The sequence below is a fragment of the Sarcophilus harrisii genome, chromosome 1 (genome assembly GCF_902635505.1).
Source record: "Sarcophilus harrisii chromosome 1, mSarHar1.11, whole genome shotgun sequence".
Taxonomy (NCBI): domain Eukaryota; kingdom Metazoa; phylum Chordata; class Mammalia; order Dasyuromorphia; family Dasyuridae; genus Sarcophilus; species Sarcophilus harrisii.
This window is the reverse complement of record NC_045426.1, coordinates 548,890,370-548,907,575: the sequence shown is the minus strand read 5'-3', so window position 1 is coordinate 548,907,575 and position 17,206 is coordinate 548,890,370. Positions and strand designations below refer to the sequence as shown.

Below are 17,206 nucleotides of genomic sequence, written 5' to 3'. Positions count from 1 at the left end.
ACATATATATAGTTATAATTATATACTGACACATATAATTGTGTGTGTGTCTATCTATCTATCTATCTATATATTATTGGTTTGGTTCTTTAAAAATGGGTAAGTAATCCTTACCTCACTGACCCTGAAATAGTACATTCAGGAATTTATTTTATCGTCACTTCAATGAGACTAAAAATGCTACTGTATACATCCATGTAACAGCCTAGTCCCAGAAAGACCACATTGGTTCTCTGGATAGTTCTAATAGTTTATTCAGGGAATTTCTAAAAATGAAAATTTCTGGAATTTCTCCTGTCTGACCTTGATTGAGATCTTAGTATCAGTTTTAACTTTTTTGTTTTTGTTTTTTCTGTAGCAGGTGGTCCTCTTTAGGTACCCTCAATTTTGCCCCCATGCTGAGTTAGGGGAAACACTCACATCATAATGAGCTCTAGTCTTGTCTCTGTGAGGCAGCAGAACCTGTAGGATGTATGTAACTCTGGATGGGTTGACTGGGCAATTAGGCAAACAGCACCACGTTGGAGGAAGAAAACTGTATCCTGTTTCTTCCCCAAAGTCTGCTTAAAGGTTCTACATGTGTTTCTTATAACATCGTGAATATTTTCATCCTCCAATACCTAGTCTAACACGCTTACCCATTGCGTGGGAACTGGTAAATAAAGAAACCAATTAGAAGTTCAACAAGTACTTAGACCACATTGAATGCGCACAGGCAATTTGGAAAGCTTTCCTAGCAGATATGATGAAAGAAAGACGCAAGGCCAGAAAAGATTAGAGAAAGAGACCGTCCTATTCTGAAAAGAACTTGTTCATGGACTGTGAAACATCCTGTAAGAGTAGTATTTAAGAAATAAATATGTAAATAAAAACTTGGATGATGCATCTCCATTTTGGCCACTTACAAAAAAATCAAAAGAATCTTGTATATCTCTTCCAGCTCGTAATGAACAAGAAGAACAAGAAGAAAAACGAGAGATCAAGAGGAGGCTAACCCGAAAGGTGAGAGGGAACTGACTAATAATCCTGGAGGACTTGATTGGCACTGCCAGGCCATCCATTTCATCTCTTTGTGTTGCCTTGGCATTGCTTCAGTGGTAATTTGATTACCATTTTGCATCAGCAACCTGCAGTACAACCTCAAGGGTAGAACTCATTTCTGGCTAGACCCTGAACCCCGCTTTCTCAATTAGTCCACTCAATGGAGAGTGTGGCATTTTCCATCTATTTTATTTTCAATTAAAATGAATTTTTTCAAAGTTATTTTGAAATTTTCAACACACTTTCATGACCCGTTAATAATACAGTACAGTAAGGATCTCTCAAAAATACCAATCTAGATAGAAAACTGAATTTTCCAATAATCTGCAACTTTGGGTTTCTCCATTCTTATGATATAATGTCTCTTGTCTTACTAATAAATGCACTTATATTGAGATCATTCAGTCAAAGAAAGGGGTTTGATCAGAAAATACCTGAAGTTTTTAAAGCATCCAATTCAAAAGTTTGGCAAATAAAGTATTACAATGCCTGTAAAAATACAAGTGTCAGTCATAAAATCCCTAAAAACCTTAAAACCCAGAGTGGCCTCTTTAACAATAAGTCCCTTCATTGAATTAATCTTGATGAATTCTTTGGTGATATTGACAAGATAAGGAACCTATGAGACACTGAAAAAAATTAGAAAACCACCTTCATAGAGGATAGAGTGTCAGATGTGGAGTGAGACCTGAGTTCAAATCCATCCTCATCCATTTGGCTATGACCCTGAGCAAGTCACTTAATTTTTTTCTGCCTCAATTTCCCCATCTATAAGATGGAGATAATAGCACCTGCTTTCTAGGGTTGTTTATGAAGATAAAATGAGATGACATTTAAATTTTTTTACAACCCTTGCAGTGCTACATAAATGGCAACTGTTTTTATTATTACTAAACATGGCATCCTTAATTAAGTTGTTATTCTTCATTCTCAAAGAGTATCAAAATGACATCATCATGTTAGAATTGAATTACAGTGTCAGAACAATATGAACTAGGAATGCTCTTCCACAGGTCACACAATAATAGTACCTATAAATTAGCCATTTATAGTCAGCATTTTCAGAAAATCAATATCCAAAATCTTAGAAATAGCAGATTCTTTAAAATTAATATATATTTACTAGTGGCTATTTACTTTTATTCATAGTTATTCAAAAAAGGAAATTTAGAAATCCTGTGAAAATCATTCTTCCTAAAAACTACAATTTGTTTTTACAAATCTTACCTTCCCAAGTGCTTTTCCAAATATATGGTGCCAAGTCATCTATCACCACTTCTTTTTTTTATTTCTTTTTTTTTAAATTTTATCTTATATATAACATGTATAATACATATAATGTATAATACATACATTATATGTACACACATATATACACAAACATATAACCTCACATCAAAACATAAAATTCTAAATTATTACCACTTCTCAGCATCATATGTATATAAAGACCTTTAAATTCTCACCCAATGATTTGAAAATCAACTACAGCCAGATTCTCAAGTGAAGACTGGAAATATTTACCATTTTCAAATAGTACAAATTGCAATTCTTGTCCCATGAGTCTATAGGACACTATTTGGCTGCCTTATCCAAAGGTCAGTTCTTCTTGGAAAGACAATGTAATCTATAACGGAAAGAAAATTGAACCTAGATTTAAGGGACATGGGTTTAAATCAATCAGCTCATTTATAACCCCATGACTTTGGGAGTAGGTTGGGTGGATCTCATTCATAATAAGGAGAACATAAATCCAATGAAGCACAAAGGACTTTGGGTAAACCTTTTGGAAACTCAAGATTCGTTAAAATGGGTATGGTAATATTTCTACTCCTTACCTCATAAAAGCTGTTGGGAGGGAAGTATTTTACATAATAGTCAAAGGTGCTAACCAAGCACATATACTATTACCAGGAAGGGACTTGGAGATATGTATACCTCTTGGTTCTTTCATTTTTTCCTTGGGCTTTGTAGTAAATAAAACAGAGTAAGTTGACTTATGTCTGTAAAAGGGTCGGCCTAACAATTAAAAATGATTGAAAATAACTAATTTTACCTTTAAGATAGCCCTCCCCCTAAAATTAGGGATCTTTTAAGAAGTTTTAAAATTTAAATGTCATGATTGATTGGACTTACCTATTCTTTAAATTTCAACTTTCTTTGAAAAAGTGAGGCAAACCGTAGTTCTTACCCTTAGACACAACTTTACAGAGACTCAAGGTAAACACTAAAGCAGCAACTTGATATTTGTCAGGACCAAAGGTGATGAATTTCTCCTGGTGGACCTGGCAAATCTGAAAGGAAACAACCCTTAAAAGCAATAGTCTGGTCATTTTCTCAGGTGCTTAAGGCAAGATTGGTTTTCTTAAGTCTGGTGCCCAAGAAATAAACAATGGGTCTGAGTGAAGGGACAACTTTGTACAGTGTGGTGTGAGGAGGAGGCAAGAATGAGAAGGCACTTCCCTGAATGTAGTGTGGTCACATATCTCCATTTGCAGCTCCAAACTGCTGAGAGGCTGAGATGAGGTGAGGAAGTTGATGAGCAGGCTGGGGAATATACATTGCTTCCTGTCTCAAAATTCTATTTCTTTGAATCCCTTATCACAGACAAGCCAGTTGCTGGTCTTTCTACTGCTTATTATTATTATCAACTTACCCCTGGCCTTTTGCTTTCCTTAATAAATTACCCTCATTTAATTTTAACAAACTCTGTGAGGCAAGAAAGCAAATGATAGAACTTGGTGGGTTTTTTTGGTAGCAGCAGCAGCTGCTTCTGTCCTAACATTTATACTGAGTTAAAGTTTAGTTTGTTGTGTCCAAAGAGCACACCTGGAGACAACAATAGTCTTTCCTTTCCTCTTTTATCCTTTTCTTGCTTTTGGCTTTTAGAAACTAGCAGAGCTTTGGTCTCAATGAATTTTCTGGCTTTGATGGGTGTGAAATTTATTGTAAAGACCCACAAGTTAAAGGAAATTACTACCTACTTCTACCCCTGGCCCACTTCAAGCCATCACCTCTCCATCACCTCTCCCCACAGACCTGAGCTTAGAGCAAATCTGATTCCATGAGATGACACAGAGAGTAACTATAGGTACGTCTCCCCTCCCCCAGTAGGCCTTTCCCCCACTACCCCACCCCACCCCTGACCTAATACCATGTGCATAGCCAACTGCAGACACACAAGTTTGTCTTGCCAGAAAGATTCAATCTTAATAATGGAGGATCTTTGTATCCATTTATTACATGGGCTCCACACAGCAAAGGGCTTTGCTCAGGCTTTGGTTTGACGAGAGCTGAGATCAGTCCCACTGTCCATCATCAGTTTTTAAACTGAGTTGGCTGTTCTTGTCAAAAAAAAAAAAAGCCTGAAACCTCTCAGTAAAATGCAGCATTTTGGATTGCAGATAGTTGGATATTGAAAGCCTTACCAATTCCATAAATGCCAAGAGAGTTATTCTTTACTTGCAGCTCTGATGGCAGAGAACTTAAAGCAAGAGTTATAATAATCTCTTTGCTTAGCTGTTCTAAGACTAGTGGACATTAATGAACATTTTGTTTTATTATTATAATTATAATTGGAAGTTAGTTAGATTGGGGGCACCCCAAATGCCCCACCTTCCTCTTATAGCCTTCACTGCATCAAAGCACAGGCCACATTGTCATGCTACCTGCTTCAGCACTACATCTTAGGGTGACTTAATGAGACCAGAACTGAACTGAAACTCCTCTAGTGAGGTCAGTTTCTGTCTGATCAGGTGATCTTCAGAACCCTCTAGAATTGGAGTTCTTAACTTTATATATATATATCATAGGAAGAAGAGAGGGAGGGAATAAACATTTGCATAGCACTTACATGTGTCAGGCACTGTAATAAGCACTTTACAAAGAGGGTCTCATTGGATCCTTTCAACAACCCTGAGAGGTAGGTGATATTATCCCAGTTTTACATTTGAGGAAATGGGAGAGAAACTTAAGCAAATTAAGTTAAGTGACTTGTTCAGCATCACACAGCTAGTAGGTAGCTGAGTCCATATTTGCATTCAGATTTTCTTGACTCCAAACCCAGTGCTCCATCTCCTGTGCTATCCTAACTATTTCTCACAAATCCTTTGTCAATCTATGTACCTTTTCAAAATAATGTTATAAAAAATGAAATATATAGGATTATAAAAGAATTATATTGAATTCTTTTATATTAAATTGAAAATGAAAAAAAATTGAAGGAAAAAACCAGATTCACAGACTCTATGTTATAATGTCATACTTCTTCTGTGTATATTCTCCAGGAATTATTCTAGGTCAGTTTTATCTCCTAGACCTGTCCATTTCTTAATGGCCAAGAAGCATTACACAAGTTGGCTTCCATACAGTGTCCATTGCTTTCCCTGTGTCCTCCAACTGGCAGTAAGGAATGAACAGTGCAGCTGTAGCCAAGAACCACATGATACCAGAATGGTGTCGAACAAGAACAGTTCCTGGAATGTGTTTGTTTATTTTGAACACTATTGGAATAAATATTCTGACACTTCTGTTGTCCATAGTTGTGGAACCTGAAAAATAAGGGGAAAGGGGAGGTGGGGGGGGGGGGGGGGGGGGGGGGGGGGGGGGGGGTGATATAGCACTCATTGTGGTAGCATAGTGTAAATAACTGTAGATTATATAACTCAGAAAGCCCAAATTTTGTACAAGATTCTCACCATAATTGTGACTCTCCCTAAAGGTCATAGGAGGAGGACATGGTATCAGGAAATCACCCTGACTTCAGGTTTAAATTCTACCACCAATGGTAACTCTCTACATGTCTTCCAAGTCTCTTAAGTTGCCTGGGGCTCATCTATAAAATGGGGGAATTGAACCAAAAGTCCTCTGAGTTCCCTTCCAAAGCTAAAAATCACCAGATGCTGTGACAATGTACTAGATACCATCTCTGCCCATCTCCCTTACAGCTCAGTCAGAGGCCCACGGTTGAAGAGCTCCGTGAAAGGAAGATTCTCATTCGCTTCAGTGATTATGTGGAAGTGGCCGATGCTCAGGATTATGACAGAAGAGCAGACAAGCCCTGGACCCGACTTACTGCTGCAGATAAAGTAAGCAGAGCCTTAAGGGAGGAAGAGAGAAAGAAAATAGCTGGAGAACAGAGACTAGCTCCTGTCCTGGGGATGATGAATTTGTTACCGCATTTCACACTTGGTGGGAGGGAGCTCTCTGATGGGTAGGGCCTCAAAGTGTTAATCACAATCTCAGCTGGCAGTTGAATGCCAAATACTGGTGGGGAGGTCCAACAACTGGAAAAATAATAGAGCTATTTCTATCACACCTTCTAGCTGAGCTCCAAATAGCTTGTGATCATCACTGGAATTAATTCTCACCTCTCTAGGAAAGTCATTAGCAAAGGATGAATATAATCACACCCACTTTACAGAAGGGAATAAAGGAGGCAGGAAAAGGAAAGGAAAGGGAGATGTCACAGACCATTGCTACTCTCTTCTTATATTTATTTAATATGTAATTTCTTTTTTAACTAAAAATTTTTATCATTTTTAATAATAGTTTTTTTAATTTTTCAAAATACATGCAAATATAGTTTTCAACATTCACCCTTGCAAAACCTTGTATTCCAAATTTTTCTCTCTCCTTTCCTAAATAGCAAGGAATCCAATATAACATATAATTTATATATACTTATTCTGTGTGTCCTTTTTTGTGATTATGTCTTCTCCTAATAAAGCATAACTCTTTGAGACTAGGGTTTGGGTTGGGGAGAGGGAGCAGAACTTTATAACCACAGATTGATTGATTCACTCAGTTCAGTATAATTCAGCAAAAATTCTTTCGGTTGATTCTTTTTTGCAAGTCAAAGTACTCAGGGAGCTTATAATGTAATGGGAAAAATAAGATATTTATCCAAATAATTATGGAATGATAGATATAAAACTGAAAAAGGAACCTCAAAGAGCATATTATTCAGTTCCTTCGTTTCATCCAGAGAATATATGCCATTGTCCAAGGTCACACAGGAGAAATAAGTGTCTATAAATATGATGTTAGAACAGGATTGAGTTCATGGGAGAAGTCATACAGATCATACATAATAATATCTAATAAGCTTCAAGGAGGAGGGGCAATCAATCACGCCTGGCTAGGTTTAGAGAAGGCTTCATGAAAGAGGGATGGTACCTTAGTTGATTCTTGAGGGAAAAGAAAGATTTCAATAGAAAGAAATTTGGGAGTGCAGAATTGGGTGGAGATTGACAAGTCATCAAGTCTGACCCAAAACTTGGGCGTATGAATGAGAGAAATGTGAAATAAGATTGCAGAGAACCTTAAATGCAAGAGGAGTTGTTGTTATTGTTTGCCATTTGTTCTCAAAGAGGACCAAAACATGCAAGTGAATTGGATTTCAGTGAAGGAAAGCTGTGCAAAGTCAACTGCCTCACTTCCCCTTCCAGAGTCTTCTGGGTCCAGTGGCCAGATGTAGACCAGGATGACGAGAAATGGCCCTGAATGAAATGAGTGACCTTGGCCTGAGTCAAACTGAGACCTATTGAAGACCTTAGTTTAACAAAAAGGAATGCTTGAGCATAGCAGAAGCAGCACCCAGAGTGAAATCAGAGGAGCTCATCTTGACTCCACAGTCTGCTATTTACTTGCTTTGGGAAGTATAAGTCACTTCTCTTTTCTAGTATTCGGTTCCCTTATCTGTAAAATAAGAGGAACCCTACTAGATAATCCTTACTAGATTTCTCCCAATGCTAAATTCTATATGCTGTGTCATCTATTTGGTGGCTTGCTAGAGAGCTACTGAAGATGTTAGAGCAGAAAAGTGACACAGGTAGGCCTGTTCATTAGAAATATTACTTTGTACAATTACAATACTTTTCACACAAATAGAGATCAATTTAAACAAGTGGAAAAATATTAATTTCACATGGGCAAGCCAACCCAATATAATAAAAATGACAGTTCTACTTAGATTGATTTAGTTATTCAGTGCCATACTAATCAAACTAACAAAAATTATTTTATAGAGCTGAAAAAAATAGTAACAAGGTTCATCTGGAAGAACAAAAGGTCAAGAATATCAAGGAAATCAATGAAAAACATTGTGAAGGAAAAGCAGTTTAGCACTACTAAATCTCAAATTATATTAAACAAAACAGTAATCATCAAACAATGTGGTACTGACTAAGAAACAGAGTGGTGGATTAGTGAAATAGATTAAGTATACAATACATAGTAAATTACCATAGTAATCTAATGTTTGATAAATTCAAAGATCCCCAACCTCTGAGATAAGAACTCACTTTTCAACAAAAATTGTTGGGAAAACTGGAAAACAGTATGATAGAAACTAAGTATAGACCAATATCTGATGATATATATCAAGATAATGGACACATGATTTAGACATAAAAGATGAATTAAATTAAATGAAGTAAATTAAAGGAATGTGGAAAATTTTATCAATCATTCCTACGGATAAGGGAAGAATTTATGACCAAATAAGATATAGAGAGAGCATTACTAGATATAAAATGCCTAATTTTGGTTACTTTAAATTTAAAAGGTTTTACACAGAGACAAGACAGACAGACAGACAGACAGATGGACACAATACAGCCAAGATTAAAGGAAAGCAGGAAATAGAAGGAAATTTTAACAGAAGATTTCTCCAATAAAGACCTCATTTCTCAAATCCAGAGAGAACTGAGTCACTGATAAGAATACAAACCATTCCCCAAATGATAAGTGGTCTAGTTATATAAGAGATAGTTGTCAGAAGAAATAAAAACTATCTAGTCATATGAAAAAATATTCTAAATCACTATTGATTTGAGAAGTACAAATTAAAACAACTTTGAAGTACTACTTCACACTTTTCAGATTGGCTAATATGACAGAACAGAAAATGACAAACGTTGGAATGGATCTGGAAAAAATTCAGACACTAATGCACTATTGGTGGAGTTGTGAATTGATCCAGCCATTCAGGAAAGGCATTTGGAACTATGCCCAAAGAGCTATAAAGCTATGTATTCTCCTTGAATATAGCAATACTGTTACTAGGAGGATGGCTAGTTAGTATAGTGGATTGAGAGTATCAGCCCTGAAATCAGGAGGACCTGAGTTCAAATCTTACCTCAGACACTTAACACTTCCTGGATGTGTGACCCTGGGCAAGTCACTTAACCCTAATTGGCGGGGGGGGGGGGGGGGGGGGAATATTATTACTAGGTTTGTATCCCAAAGAGATCAAAGAAAAAGGGTCATATATACAAAAAATATTTATAGCAGGTCTTTTTGTGGTATCAGAGAGTTGGAAATTGAAGGGATGCCTATCAATTGGGGAATGGCTAAACAAATTGTGGCATATGATTGTGATATAGTACTATTGTTCCACAAGAAATAATCATTTTAGAAAAAAATTGGGAAGACTTACTTGAATTGATGCAAAGTAAAGTGAGAAGAACCAACAAAAGAGAATACTGTACATAGTAATAGCAATATTATATAATGATCAACTCTAAATGACTTAGTTCTTCTGATTAGTACAGTGACCATTCAGAAGGACTTAAATGAAAAATGCTATCCACCTCCAGAAAGAGGACTAGAAGAGTCTGAGTACAGATTGAAGCATAATTTTTAAACTTTATTCTTTTGGGGGGTTTTGCAATATAACTTATATGGAAGTATATTTTACATGATTTCACATTATAATTGATGTATTGCTTGCCTTCTCAATGGGTAGAGGAAGAGTAAGAAGGAAGGAGAAAATTCAGAACTAAAAAAAATTTTAATTTAGAAAAATAATAGGTTCAGGTTTTTTAAAAATACTACTTAGAAACCAATATGAAGCCAATAAAAGGAGATACTGGAGGCCAGGACATCAATTCAGAAGTCTAGGTAAATAGTGAAAGTCTGAACTTGTTGGAATACACAGGAGAGCTGTTGGAATACACGGGAGCCACCTGACAGTGGCTGCTGGAGATCCAACCCAGAACCTGCAGAATGGATCTCCTCTTGTGAGAGGATGATACAAGGAGACCAAAAGGGCAGTTGCTGTTCTCTGACCTTTCTGATTGAGAGGCCGTTACATTGTCTGATCTCCCTCCTCTTCCCTCTGCCTCCAATTTATCTCATTCCCAGTCCGTAACACCTGTGTCAGCAAAGGCTGCCCTGCAACTCTTTCAAATGCTATGATCCACAGCTGTGGAGGCTCTAGAATTGACTTGTCCTTTAACATTTCCCCGATTTTTTTTGTTGTTGTTTTTTGTTTGTTTGTTTGTTTTGCCGTTATTTCCCCCCCACAGCATAGTCCGCACACTGAGGAATGTAAGCAGCACTATCACTTCTACATGGTTGTAGCAGGTGTTGATCTTGTGAAATATCATGGAGGCAAACTTTCAAATGGAGAAGAGGGCTGTAGTCAGAACAGGCATTTAGATCTCTCATCAGTCTCCTGGCTCAGCCCTTTGATGTGTTGGCCTTTTTGATTACCCCGACTAAAAAAGTCTTACTGGGATTCTTCTTCCTTAACTCTGAAAGTCCTCTCAAGAACAGCTCTGGTTCTTCTTGTAATTCTTGCTCCACACTCAGGTGGCATGTGTTGGAATACCCGGGAGTCACCTGACAGTGGCTGCTGGAGATCCCACCCAGAATGGATCTCCTCATGTGAGAGGATGATAAAAGGAGACTGTGAGGCAGTTGCTGTTCTCTGACCTCTCTGACTGAGAGGCCGTTGCATCATCTAATCTCTCTCCTATTCTCTCTGCCTCCAATTTATCTCATTCCTAGTCTGTAACACCTGTGTCAGCAAAGGCTGCCCTGCAGCTTCTTCAGATGTTATCATTCACAGCTGTGGAGGCTCTTGGAGAATTGACCTGTCCCTTAATGTGAACTAGGTTGGTGTCAGTGGGAGTTGGAATAGATATCTCTTTAAGATCAGGGACTGTGTTTTGCCTCTTTTTGTATCCCCAGACTTAGCACGTTGTCTGGCATGTAATGTGTTGTTGTTGTTGTTGTTCAGTTGTTTTTGTTACTCTTTATGATCCCATTTGGGATTTTCTTGGAAGAAATACTGGAGTGGTTGACTATTTCTTTCTCCAGCTTATTTTACAAATGAGGAAACTTTAGGCAACAGTGTTAAATGACTTGGTCAGGGTCACACAGCTTGTATCTGAGGTTAGATTTGAAATCAGGCAGCTAATCTTCCAGACTCCAGGCCTAGCACTTTATCCATTGTACCATGTAGCCACCCTAAAAGTATCAATAACAATAATAATAATGTATATCTTGGTAACACAGTTGGCTCTCAACAAGTGAGATATTAGGAAAGTTTTCAAGCTAAGGTCAGATGACCACTCATGAATTGTAATATAGTGTGGATTCCTTTGCTGGTGTGAATTAGGCCAAGTAGACAGAAAGATCAGAAAAAAGAGGAAAGTTTTGAGCTTAGGTAACTGAGAAAAATTGGTTTCAGAAATACAAGTATATGATATAAATAATATAAAATATGATACAAATATAATAATAATAATATATAATGATATTAAGATATTGGTTCCAGAAATAACAGAATTAGGAAAAGTTAGAAGGTATCAGTTGGTATTGAAGAAAAGATAATGATCCAAATTCCAGTTTAATGTTTTATATTTTAGGCTATAGCACATGCTGTGTTGGAATTTACCACTTTAGGGACTTGAGAGAGAACTCATGGGCCACCTTCCATTGTTAAAGAAATGACAACCTGATCATAATAAATATATAAGAAAATATATATCAATACATGTAGCAGAAATGTGTACATGGTTGCAGTTAAACTTCATTCTTTGGAATTAAAAAGAAAGAGAGAGTATATTTTGCACAAAAAATTTAATATTATGAATCTAAGTACCCCTTTTAACAGTTAATAATAAATAAATAACATGGAATTTCAATGAATTTTTACTGTTATTTTAATACTAATCTTGTTTGCTAAGGAATTGCTAAATGGCCAGATGAGCTTAGGATAGTACCCTGACTCTCTTACACTTTGCTCTTCTGCTTTATATAATTTAATCAGTTAAAAATTCAACTAAACACCTATGTGTATATACAAAAAGTCTCAAAAGTCTCTGTGTTTTCAAACTTTTAAGGCATTTTCATACATCCTATATAACACTAGGCTACTTGTTATATAAAAACTAATCTTTATTTAAAGGATATGCTTGCTAGGAGCCCCTCGGCATTCTAGTTCCTCACAGCTGTTCACTGATAGTCCAGGACCGCTCCATGTATTTTTCTCTTCTCTCTTCTTGCCAACTTTCTGAATAAAATCAGTGACACATAATTACATAGAGCACTTTTAACCTAGGCAGCTTGAGGCAGTAGGACCATATCCTTATCCAACCCCAATGCTTAAAGGATAAAGCAAGTTACAGTAATTTCTTCAGAAAAGCATACATTGTATAAGTTGGTGCCCACCTCGATCTGTGCCTAACTTCAGATGATCAGTATTAGTTCCGTGAAAGTAGGAGCTGTTTCATTCTTTGTACTTATAGTTCTGCCACCTAATATGATACCTGACTTCCTAATAGGTACTTAATAAATTATAAATGAATTGAATTATAAATAACCAAATAAAAAATCAATATTTTTTAAGATTGCCAATCACTTATTGTCCCACACACATCTGTCCTCATCCTGGCCCTTAGAAGCATCGATGTGATGTTAACTCTGTAAAACTTGTCTATCTGTGCTAAGATTGCACTGGTTCTTTTCCTCATAGAAGCAGTTTAGATGACTTACTATGGATAAAGTATTAGGTCTAGAATCAGAAAGACCTGAGTTCAAATCCAGGCTGAAACATTTACTGGCAGTATAATGTTCAGCATATTCCTTAACCTCTGTCTGCCATCATTCCCTCAACTCTAAAAGGGGATAATAATAGCACTAAGCTCCCAGAGTTATGAGGATCAAATGAAATAACAATCATAAAGCACTTACACAGTGCCAGGTACATAGTAGGTGCTTAATAAATGATTGTTTCCCACCTATATTAGTACCTTAGCTTTTAGCACTTACTATCTCCATTAGTTTGAAGACAAGAGAAATAAATTCCTAAAGAATAGCCAATATTGCTAGTTCTAGGTACAATATTAAGTGAGAACACTCTTAACAAGGATTGGACTCCAGGTGATGCCCTTAGTACATCCTGCCCTTCCCACATTTCAGAGCAGAGAGAGTCAGAGATAGAGAGACAAGGAGATAGAGAGACAGAAATAGAGAGACACAGACTAGTCACTATGCGCCATGTCTTATATCAGTGAAAGAACTCTAGGATATGCACTGATAAAAATGGCAACATCTAAACTTTATTTTTGTTTAGGTCCTCTTTGGCCTTGTTCAAAGAAGAAATTCTTCCATATTTCTACTTAGCATTGCAGGTACTAAACATTTAGGCAAATTGGATCAAAGCTTCTGAAAGTAATTCCATTTCATGAATTCTTAAAGAGTTCCTTATGAGACATTTCTGAAGAGTAATTTCTTTATGATCATAGAAGTAGATTGGACAACCAGTACTTTCTGCATGTACTTGTCTTTTCTGGCTCTAATACATTCCTGTCACTGTGTGGAGCAGAATTATAATGACAAGGGCATTGTCTAGAGCACCAAGCTTTAGAGTGCACAAAAAATTAACACCTGCTTACTCCTTCAGGAGCATAGAAACCAATATAGTGACTGACTTCACTTCTCACTCCATCCCACTCCACCCCTCTGCCAAACACACTTAGTTGAATTTGTCTTAATTGATTCTTGTATTATTTTCTTTTTATGAATTATAAGCTTTCATAAAAAGCCATCAGTCTTATCCCTTCCCGGGTGAATTTATTAATGCTTTTCCTAAGTGTAAAATTTCTAGTTACAGTTCTATATGAAGTTATGAAATCAAAAGAACAAAATAATTTTTCCTTTCTATATGAGGAAAGCAATTTATATGGCCTATGTCTCTTACTAGCTCAGTGAATAGAGTGCTGAACCTGAAGTCAAGAAGACTCATCTTCCCTAGTTCAAACCCAGCCTCAGATACTAACTAGCCATGTGACCATGAGCAAATCACTTAAACTTGTTTGCCTCAGTTCCTCAATTATAGGAAATGGCAAACCACTCCAGCATCTTTGCCAAGAAAACTCCAAATGGGATCACAAAGATTCAGATTGAAATGACTGAACAACAATAGCAACAGTCCTTTCTTACAATGGCTCTTGGACTTGGAACAGGTATTAAAATTGAGCTGCTCAGTTCCCAGCTCTCAATGTTCCTTCCTCTCCCTTTTCTCTCACTGGTAAACTACCAAGGAATACTAAGAGCTCCCATAAGATGGAATCATAGATTTAGAACTGAAAGGAACCTCAGAAGTCTAGTCCAAAATCCTTTGCTTTATTTTATTTGAGATTAACTGACTTGCCCAGGGTCATACAGTAAGCTGACTGAGGTTCAATTTGAATTCAGGTCATCCTGATTCTAGGGCCAGTGCTTTATCCCCTATGCCATTTAACTGCCCTCCCCCTAACGTCTTCATTTAAAAATAACAAAACTGAAACCCACAGAAGTTACAGTCACATAGGTAATACATGACAAAACTGAACTTTGAACCTACATTTCCTGACTCCAAATCTAGCTCTGGAGTTTCCTATTATTTTACTGACTATAATGTATAATGCAGATATCATCTTTTTTGAACATCATGACAACTTCCTAAGACATGTGGTATGAGAATTTACAGCAACAGAAACAGCTCAAGGAGGAGGCAAATGATTTACTAAATATCATATATTAATACGTGGTCTGGACTCAAACACAGACCATCCAACAGTTCCAAGTTTGGTATTTTTACAGTCACAGTATAGTGTGTCATTAGTCATCTCAAATCCAGGAAAAGGACCCTTCAATAATAGGCTTAATGTCATTGATGTCATCATAAAAACATAACGACATTTCCATATGAATATGGAATGATAAAATGATGTATGAGTATTTAAGCAATACAATAACCTACTTCCTCAAAACATCCCCATTTGGCTAGTGACAGAAACATGAACAGGAAACAGAAGAGGAAACAGTAACACCCTGGCAGATGAGCACACATTTGTCATAATCAGTTTGCTAGCTAAAGATAATGCTCTCTCTGCCACCACATCCTCCCCCTTTCTCCCTCGTTCTCCTTCCCTATGGGTCTGCTATAATCAAGAACATGGTGGTTTTCCAAACTTCCATGCACTCAGAATATCCATAAAATAAAACATGAAGGCCACATCTATTATGGTAGCATTTGTTTAAAGTCTTGACCCCCTAAGAATAAAGTGAACAGCGAGAAGCTCTCATTGTTATTTTCATACTCCACTGCTCCCAGGCTCAACCCATACTCTCCCCATTATACCCAATACTACCAGGCCCCTAGGCACACACTGTTCTAGCCTCACCATTGGACAGAGCAGTGGGAATGAATTTGTTAAGATTTCTTTTTCCCCCAAAGATATACCTGCTTCTAAAAATTAATGACAGTATATTTACCTTGCAACTGATAAAATAACGAAAGTATTCATAAATAAAGAATGGGGGAGGAGGGTATGTGACAGGGGAACGAGGCGTGGAAGCAGTTGGTAAGCTTCTTGCTCTTCGCAGTATATTTTTGCATTTTGTTCATGAAGGGATCCTGGTGGTTGCCAAGAACTTTTTTTATTCACTTCAGTAAGAAGATGGGTTGACATTTAAGCTTGTGCATGGTTGAGACTTATTTGTGTAGATGTATATCCATTATTGATTTAATGACTATATATGCTGTAGAAGATCTGGAGAGAGAGAGACAGAGGCATAGGGAGAGAAAAAGAGAGAAAAAAGAAAAGAGAAAAGGGGGAGAAAGGAGAGAAAAAAGAAAAGGTTTTCCTCCATGATTTGCAATTTAGAGTCTACGTGTTCTTTTGTGGGTTCTAAAGGCTCCTTTCATATTTTTCTGTGCAAAGGAATCCATTTTATGGTCCTTTTATTGCCATTACTTAAGAAAATTTATTATTTGAAATTTGAAATTTTTTTCTTTCCATCTTCCTTATTTACATATTTACGGACTACTCTTCATTTCAGGCTGCCATTCGGAAAGAACTCAATGAATTTAAAAGCACTGAAATGGAAGTTCATGAATTAAGTAGACATCTAACAAGGTAGGTAGTAGATGCTTTTAAAAACTTTTTAAAAATCACCATTAACCAATGTAAGTTTCTAAACTTGACAGTTTTCCCATTTTCAAGATTGATGTTCTTGATATGGTTGTGAGCAATGATAATAATCATTGTCGTATTAATAATAATTGGTATTTAAAGCATATAGCACTTTTAAGTCTATTGAGTTGCTTGACAAGAAGACTGTCTTTGAGTCAGTTAATCAATAAGCAATTTATTAAAGTACTTAAAACCTGCCAGGAACTGTATTGAGCACTGGGGGAATGCACAGAGAGGAAAAGAAAGGGACTGCCCTCAACAAATAGACATTGTAATGGAAAAGAAAATATGTGGATTTCTTGGTACATATAAGATCTGTGGAGTACAGGAAGGTAAGGAAAGGAAAAGGGAAGCCATTAGCAATTGGGAAAACCGGAATGGTTCTCCTGCTAAAGGGAGAATTTGAACTGAGTCTGGAAGGAATCTAGGAAAACAAAGGTTTTTTGACTTGTACATTATAATTTTCAAAATCTAATCTAATTTGACTATCCCAATAGATGATATAAAAATCAAGGTAAATAAAAGACAGAGACAAAAAGATGAAATGAGGATGGATGATGAATGGATAGATATAGGCAGATAGAGATATAGATTCATAGAAAGATATAGAGACATAAAATATTTATAAAATGCTACACTACTGTTCCTTAGCACTAAGTAGGAGGGACATAAATACAAGGCTTCAAGGATCTTACATTTTAGACACTACTGTTCCTTAGCACTAAGTAGTAGGGACATAAATACAAGGCTTCAAGGATCTTACATTTTAGAATAGGAAAGGAAAATATAAAAAGAATGCCAAAAGTTTGGGTCGGGGGTGGGGAGTGACATTGTTGAGGAGACAACAAGAAAGTGGTGTAGAACCCTGCTTCCCAGCAAAATAAGGTGAAAGTTCCATCTATCAGACCTGG

The 17,206-nt window shown here is 36.7% G+C and overlaps 1 protein-coding gene across 9 annotated transcripts in view; it reads left to right on the top strand.

The window, feature by feature from the left end:
- Window positions 1–17,206, top strand: part of PHACTR1 (phosphatase and actin regulator 1) — a 622,984-nt gene that overhangs the window by 601,376 nt on the left and 4,402 nt on the right. For all 9 annotated transcript variants that reach the window (XM_031946843.1, XM_023496332.2, XM_031946844.1 and 6 more), the window contains 3 exons: window positions 941–1,002; window positions 5,988–6,128; window positions 16,162–16,238. In XM_031946843.1, coding sequence (XP_031802703.1) covers window positions 941–1,002; window positions 5,988–6,128; window positions 16,162–16,238 — 280 coding nt within the window. The remainder of the gene's footprint in view (window positions 1–940; window positions 1,003–5,987; window positions 6,129–16,161; window positions 16,239–17,206) is intronic.